This window comes from Myotis nattereri (genome assembly GCF_964212035.1).
Source record: "Myotis nattereri genome assembly, chromosome: 2".
Taxonomy (NCBI): domain Eukaryota; kingdom Metazoa; phylum Chordata; class Mammalia; order Chiroptera; family Vespertilionidae; genus Myotis; species Myotis nattereri.
The window spans coordinates 123,928,406-123,936,147 of record NC_138076.1 but is presented as its reverse complement, the minus strand read 5'-3'; the positions used below and the strand labels follow the sequence as shown (position 1 = coordinate 123,936,147).

Here is a 7,742-nt window from a genome sequence, read left to right as displayed (position 1 = left end):
GGCATACATATGGCTATTAGACATATGAAAAGATGCTCAACAAACATCATGAATCATCTGGGAAAGCAAATTAAATTAAATTAAAACCACAATGAGATATCTCCTCACCCCTGTCAGAATGGCTATCATCATTAAATCAACAAACAAATGTTGGCAATGATGTAGAAAAGGGAATACTTGTGCACTGTTGGTGAGATTGTAAATTGGTGCAGCCACTGTAGAAAACAGTACTGAGGGTCCTCAAAAAAATTTAAAATAGAACTACTTTATGACCAAAAAATCCACTTCTGGATATTTATCTAAAGGAATCCAAGACACTAATTTGAAAAGATATATGCAGCCCTATGTTCACTGCACCATTATTACAAGAAACAAGATATGGAAGCAGCCTAAATGTCCATCCATAGATTGATAAAGAATGAATAAGGAAGATGTGGTACATATATAATGGAATATTACTCAATCATAAAAAGGAATGAAATCTTGCCACTTGCAACAACACGGATAGGCCGAGAGGGTATTATTCTAAGTGAAATAAGACAAACAACACAGGATTTCATTCATATGGGGAATTTACAAAACGAACAAACAAGCAAAACAAAAACAAAATCACATAGAGAACAAATCGTTGGTTGCCAGATGGAAGGAGGTTCAGGGAAAAGGTGAAGAAATTAAGTACAAATTGCCAGTTATAGCCCTATGTGGTTTGGCTCAGTGGATAGAGCATCCGCCTTTGGACTCAGAGTTCCAGGTTCGATTCCCAGTCAGGGCACATGCTTGGGTTGCAGGTGATCCCCAGTAGTGGGTGTGCAGGAGACAGCCAATCAATGATGCTTATCATTGATGTTTTTGTCTCTCTCTCCCTCCCCTTCCTCTCTGAAATCTATAAAAATATATATTTAAAAAATTGCCAGTTATAAAAACAGTCAAGAGGAAGTAAAGTAGAGCATACAGGAAAGTCAATAACATTTTAATAGGTAAGTATGGTGTCAGAAGGGTACTAGATTTAATTGTGTGATCACTAGGTAAGTCACATAAATGTCCAATCAGTATTGTTGTACTCCTGAAACTAATATCATATTGCATGACAATTGAAATTGGAAAAAAAAGACGTCCAAGTTACTGTACAACCCAGTTGAGGCGAGTACTGTCCATTCAGAGGTAAAAATAACACGTTCACATATTAAGGCCCGGCAACAGCGAGGATCAGAATACTGGTTTCTCAATTTTCTGCTAGCCTTTTTGCCTGCAGTGTTTGGTAAATATGAGCCCATTTCTTCCAGCCAATCATCTGTGGAGATTAGAACATCTGCGCCAAAAGGCGGAGGATCAAACATCCTGCACGGGACAGGACTGCAAGGAGGTCGCAGGTTGGCATGAACCCCAAAGGCTGTGTGTGGTCAGAAAGGCTGGCCCAGGGTCCACCACCTGCAGCTTTCCTATCTCCAGGAAACAGTCCCTGCAGGAGCCAGCCGCGCAAGCGCAGTGGTGCAAAAAGAGACCACGCCCAAGTCCCCAAGGGAGCACGCTCAGTGGCACGGGACATGGAAACGCAGCACGCTCCTCTTAAGCTCCACGACCTCATCTCTCATACCTCAGCCGCCTGGCCTGAAGCGAAGCTGTCTTGCCCGAGAAGAGAGTGGTCACGGTGTCGCGTGGTAACAAAGCTTAGGACGAGGAGAACCTACATGAGAAAGGACGTCCTCCGGTGTAAGTGCTAACCAGTGGCTGTTTGCGGAGGGGCGGGGGGCGTCGGGAGCGGGGAAAACCTTTCCGGCACGGAGGGGCGGAGCTAACGTGTGATTGATAGGCGAGAAACCCGTGCAAGGGCGAATGGGAGGTGAGTGAGGGCGGGATCTGCAGTTGAACTGGAGTGGTGCTTTGGAGTAATAATAACTAACACGCACCAGGGACTTCAGTAACCCATCTGTGCTAACCGCTTTTTATAAGTTACTTATTTAGTGGTCACTGCAACCTTATGGATATGCAGTTTTATCTGTCTCTCCTTTACACGCGGGGAAACTGAGGGTTAGGGCTATTAACTTAGGCAAGAATACAGCTGGGGTCCCAAATTTAGAAGCCTGACCTCAGAGGCCACACTGTTAATGGCTCTGCCCTTCAGAAAAGCAAGGTGGAGTGGGGTCCAGTCAAGAGGGTTCGGTTGAATGGAATTGACCAGATTGTTGGAGGATGTGCAATGAAAAGTGGATAAAACACCAAGTAGCAGGTTTTTTCTACAGGATGTGAGAGCTCTGAGGCTGGAGGTGGGAGGCCGGGCCATGTCCCCTGCTGTGGGAGCATTGCAGCCCCGCTGGTGCTGTGCCTGGATTAACTGTAGGTGCAGAAAACGTGTTCTTTTGGGGCTGTGTTGTCTCCCAGGTGTGTGAAGTTAAAGCATTTTAGGGGCTTAAAATGGGGATTGTGCTTTTAAATTGTTTCTGTCTTCTCTGGCTGCCATAACAAAATGCCATACATTGGGTGGCTGAAACAACAGAGTATTTGTTTGTTTGTTTTTGTTCTGTTTAATTCTCACCCGAGGATATTTTCCCCATTGATTTCTAGAGAGAGTGGAAAGGAAGTAGGAGAGGGGGAGAGAGAGAAACAGCATGGGAGAGAAACAGATTGGTTGCTCCCGCCCCTACCAGGGCTGGGGAACTTGCCACTGAGGTACCCTTGACCAGGACCCTTGGGGCTGCAAGCTGATTCTCTAACCACTTAGCAGACTGGCCAGGGCCACAGTTCTTTGTTTTGTTTTGTTTTTTTCCCCTCACAGTTCTAGAAGCTGGGAAGCCGAAGATTAAGGTCCAGCCTATTCTGTTCCCTGTCCAGGACCCTTTTCCTGTCTTGCAGAAGGTCGGTTCCTTTCTTACTAGTACTTGTCCTCACATGGCTGGTAAGGAGAGAGCTCTCTCTTACTCCTAGAAGGCCACCAATTGTAATAAGGATTAGGGCCCACTGTTATACCTTAATTTAATCTTAATTACCCTTTTCATTTTATGTTAATTGCCTCCTAAAAGCCCTCCTCCAAATAAAATAGAGTCTCATGTTGGGGGTTAGGGCTTTCACACATGAGTTTGAGGGAGGGTGGGACACAGTTCAGTCTGTAGCGATAGTTTATCCCCAAGTAAAGAACAAGTGGTAATTGAAGACTGAAGAAAATGAACACTTTCAAAACTTACACTTCCACATAACCTCTTATTACCTCATTTAATGAGCATGAGGTTTGTGCCTTAGCACTGGTGGGGAATTCTAGGGAGAACTTGTGTGGAAGGTCATGGTTGTCCTTCAGGCAGCCAATCTGAAGAGGTCAGAAAAAGCTACACCAAGCATTCTTAAAGCACACATAGTGTATCTACTATTTGTGGATTTATGTAAACCCTTCTTTAACTTCTGACTGAGCTTGTGCTGTTTCTGGAATAATGAGATCCATAATTACCATCCACGGGGAATGAAATAATAATTACTTTTTTTTCTTTTAATCCTCACCTGAGGATATTTTTCCATTGATTTTTAGAGAAAGTGGAAGAGAGAGGGAAAGATAGGGACATATCGATGTCAGAGAAACATATCGATGGGTTGCCTCCTGCCATGCCCCAACCAGGGCCTGGGCCCGGGGAAGAGCCTGCAACTGAGGTATGTGCCCTTGATTGGAATCAAACCTGGGACCCTTTGGTCCACACGCTGGCGCTCTATCCACTGAGCCAAACCAGCTAGGTCAGTCATTTTTTTCTGTATTGTTTCCTGTTGTTATTCTAAAGTTTGGTAAACAAGTCTATTTTCACCTTACCCTGGTGAGAGAAGAATGAGGAAATACAAAGCTTAGGAGCTTGAAGGTCTGGCAGATGTGCGTTCAAATCTTGGATTCAGGCAATTGCTATGTGACTATCGACATGTCACTTAACTTTTTGTTTTGAAAACAAATTTTTTATTGATTTCAGAGAGGAAGGGAAAGGGAGAGAAAATCATTGATCGTTGCCTTCTGCACACCTCCTACTGTAGATGCAACCTGCAACCCAGACATGTGCCCTGACCGTGATTTGAATCGTGACTCCTAGTGTCATAGACCAATACCCAACCACTGAGCCACACCAAGTGGGCAAGTGACTTAATCTTCCTGTCAGTTTCTTCATCTGTAAAATAGAGCTAGTAATAATACTGACCACATGGTTGTTGTGAGGTTATATGAAGACAGTTTGAAACGACTAAAGAACTGGCCTTGCACTAGATATTTAAGTTATGGGACATCCTCCACTGACACCTCTGAAGAGGTTTCTATAACAGAAACCTCCACCTACAGCCCCCATGTCAAGCTTGCTGTATATTCATCGAATTTTTATTGAATCCCTGCTACTTGTCACAGCACCTGGCATGCTGAGTACTAGGGGCAGGGAAGAACAAGACAGACAGAGTTCTTTCTTTTATGCATCTTATACTGTAGTGGGGAGGACTAAATGAATTGAGTTGAGTGCTAAGAACTATGAAGAAATTAAATGCAGGGTAATGACATCAAAGAGTGACTTTCCGTAGAGCGGCCTGCGTGTGTGCATGCACACGTATTTGGAGGGAGGGTGTTTGAGCACTGTAGGGGGGCCAACTAAAGGGAGAGACTTCCTGAGGAGCTGAGCTGTCGTTGAGGACTCCTCATTCCCTGGGGAGGGACAGAAAGTGCAGAGCTGATAAGATCAGGCTGGATGCCTTAGATATCTGTAGGCTGACCTGTGATCTGTTTTAAAAGGGCAGGAGCCAGACAGAAGGCTCTGATTCTTGAGGCCAAAACATTTTTTGGAGGCAGCTCTGGTTTGTACAGAAATGGAAGGTAGAATGAACTAAGCAGCAAACTAACGGTGTCTGTAAAACAAAGTTATGTACATTAACCTGTGCCATGTCAGAAAAACTGTAATTGTACTTTTAATTCTCTGTGTGTCATGATTCTATTTACAGGTCTCCCATCAGGATAAAGCAGCATTTGTCATGCAAATACCGCCCTGTGCAGAAGTGAGGGAAGACTGCTGCAGAAGTGAATACAGGCAACATCTTTGATCCCAGGGCACAGGTCTTTGAGAAGAAATCTCCAAGCCTCTCGAAGAGGCATTAGAAGGCTATCCAGGCAGCAAAAGTACCTCAGGTGAAATGCAGGGAGTTTCTGTATAAGGGCTTTCGTATTCTGCATTCTTCTAGAGCCCTTTGTGATAAATGTCGCTGGGTGGATTGCATGATTTGGTGTGGCTTCATGGGGATATGCACATGATGGAGAACATGATCTCTGCTTGCCAAATAATGTAGAGCCTAAGGAGAAAATCCGTAATCAGTATTGAGACTGCTCTTAAGAACTGTTCTAGATTTCAAGCCTGTTCTTCCTGGTTCATCAGAGAACTACCAGATATTTTTCTCCCCTTAGGATCATGGCTGATAAAAACCAGGAGATCGGTGACACCCATTCCCCTTTTCCCTTCACACCCTATTCCATCCAGATAGACTTCATGACAGTGCTGTACCAGGTGTTGGAGGATGGCAAGATTGGGATATTTGAGAGTCCAGCTGGCACTGTAAGTATGAACAGTTGCCCCAAGAGGGCTCTTGGGAGACCCTGATTACGACTAGTCAGAGGTTTATTTGCCTCTGCAGAGATTTTCATGGTTTGGAGTTGGGCAAAGTAGTTTTCTCAGTTTACCTTTCTGAGTAATGCTCACTTCCCTCTATTAAATTGTTAAACACAACCCCGGGTTCTAAGGAAAGTTAGGCTACAGGCTAAGGAGAATTTGAATGGCAGTGGTTCTCCTTCAGGGAGCAACATAGAAATTTATTGCCCTGCCAGGTTGGGCTCAGTTGGTTGAGCATTGTCCCATGTACCAGGAAGTTACTGGTTTGATTCCTGGTCAGGGCACATGCCTGGTTTGTGGGTTGAACCCCAGTAGGGGCATGCAGAAAATAGCTGATCAATGTTTCTTTCTCATTAATGTTTCTCTCTCTCCCTCTCCATTCCTCTCTCTGAAATAAATGAAAACATTTTTTTAAAAAAAGTCAAATTTATCTAATTTGGCGTGATGGGCTGGTGCTTTTAATTCTTTTGTCTGTTTCTTAAGAAATGTACTTTTCTCATAGCACATTTTGAAATTATAACCTATGTGCTCTTGTTTCCTGATTTGTGGATTTTAGTGATTGGTACCTGCCTCTTGTGATGGATAAGATGTAGCTTTCTTACCATGCCTTTTCCTTGCCACTCCTGATGTCATTAGCTGTTTTTCATCTCTGCTAAGTCATTATACTATGATTGTTTTTTCATGGAATAATGTTATTTTTCTAGAGTTAATAATTGCCTTTTAAAAGCTTGTTTAGTGTTTAATATGCTTATGCTAATACCACACACATCATCCAGTAGTCTCTCAATATGATGCAGATTTTCACATTGTCCAGAACTATAGTTGGCCCTTGTCTGTGGGTCCTGCACCCATGGGTTCAACCAACTCCAGATCAAAAATATTGGGGGGAAAAAGCTACCTTGTTGCTGACATGTACTATGTAGTTAGACCTATGACAGTTGCTGAACATGTAGAGACTTTTTTCTTATTATTATTCCCTAAACAATATAGTATAGCAATTATTTATATAACATTCACATTATATTATCATAAGTAATCTAGACATGATTTAAAGTATATGGGAGGATGTGCATAGGTTATGTGCAAATACTAAGTCCTCTATCTACACTAATAAAGGGAAAGATGCTAATTGACCGTACCTTTGCTACACCCACCAGCCAAACATAGTGACTATGCAAATTAACCCAACAAAGATAGCATACCCAGGTGTGGCAGGCAGCGTCAGACGCTGCTAGTAGGTCTTGGCCCCTGAACGGCACCCGGGGAGACAGGCCGGGCAGCGAAAGACACCGCCCGTGGGGTCCATGCCCCAGATCGGGGACCCGGGGAGGCGGGGCGGTCAGCACAAGAAGCCACCCGCGGGGTTCGGGCCCCAGATTGAGGACGGGGGAGATGGACGGGCAGTTCCAGATGCCACCCGTGGAGTCTGGGCCCCTGATTGAGGACGCGGGGGAGGCAGGGCGGGCAGTGCCAGACACCACCCCTGTGGTCCGGGCCCCAGATTGGGACCTGGGGAGGTGGGTGGGAAGCTCCAGAAGCCACCCACGTGGTCCGGGTTCCAGACCGGGGAAGGGTAGCTTGGGTGGGCAGCACCCGACGCCACCCGGGGAGTCAGGGCGGGTAGCGCCAGACACCACCTGTGGGGTCCGGGCCCCAGATCAGGGATGGGCGAGATGCTGCCCACAGGGTCCAGTAGAGCGAGTAAACTGGTGTCTTGGGGGGCGTGGTTCCCTCTGTCATCCAGCTTCCTCATCATAGCTGTGGAAACTGACAGCAGGGAGGAGGAAGTCCCACCCCCACAGAATTAGCCAGAATCAGCCGTTGGTCACACAGCTGTCAGCCGCCTGACAGCCAGGACTCTCATTCCCCTGTGTCTCAGACCATGACAGTAGAGAGGTGGGACTATGTCCAAAGAAGAACTGTTGATACAAGGTAGTTCTGCAGCCGAACGATGCCTGCATTATCAATAGAAAATGTCTGAAGAGCAACCTGTGTCTGATCTTGAAAGAAGGCTGCGCCTGCTACAGAATATATCTGAAGACCAGCTACTGGAAAAACATCACTGTGAAGCTGAAAAACACCGATGTCATTGACAGAAAATGTCTAAAGACCCACGTGCCTTTCAGGTTGAAAGAAGGCAGT

General features: G+C 45.2%; 1 protein-coding gene across 3 annotated transcripts; it reads left to right on the top strand.

Moving 5' to 3' along the window:
- The first annotated feature begins 1,529 nt into the window (after positions 1-1,529).
- Positions 1,530-6,329, top strand: LOC308513672 (uncharacterized protein). Of its 3 annotated transcripts, none has more exons than XM_081083858.1 (4): positions 1,530-1,710; positions 2,774-2,853; positions 4,942-5,125; positions 5,472-6,329. In XM_081083858.1, the coding sequence occupies exons 1-3, from the start codon at positions 1,545-1,547 to the stop codon at positions 5,038-5,040; spliced, it is 345 nt and encodes a 114-aa protein (XP_080939984.1). In that variant the 5' UTR covers positions 1,530-1,544; the 3' UTR covers positions 5,041-5,125; positions 5,472-6,329. The 3 variants fall into 3 exon arrangements, 1 of the variants encoding a protein (XP_080939984.1); XR_013995564.1 differs by having other exon boundaries at positions 1,588-1,710; positions 5,399-5,980; XR_013995565.1 differs by lacking the exon at positions 2,774-2,853 and having other exon boundaries at positions 1,615-1,710; positions 5,399-5,980.
- Positions 6,330-7,742: the final 1,413 nt, after the last annotated feature.

Coding starts and splice junctions, on each gene's coding strand:
- LOC308513672 (XM_081083858.1), top strand. CDS start 1,545: ATGGAAACGCAGCACGCTCCTCTTAAGCTCCACGACCTCATCTCTCAT. Junction 1,711..2,773: donor GAGAAAGGACGTCCTCCGGT/GTAAGTGCTAAC, acceptor TTCCCCTCACAG/TTCTAGAAGCTGGGAAGCCG. Junction 2,854..4,941: donor CTTTTCCTGTCTTGCAGAAG/GTCGGTTCCTTT, acceptor TTCTATTTACAG/GTCTCCCATCAGGATAAAGC.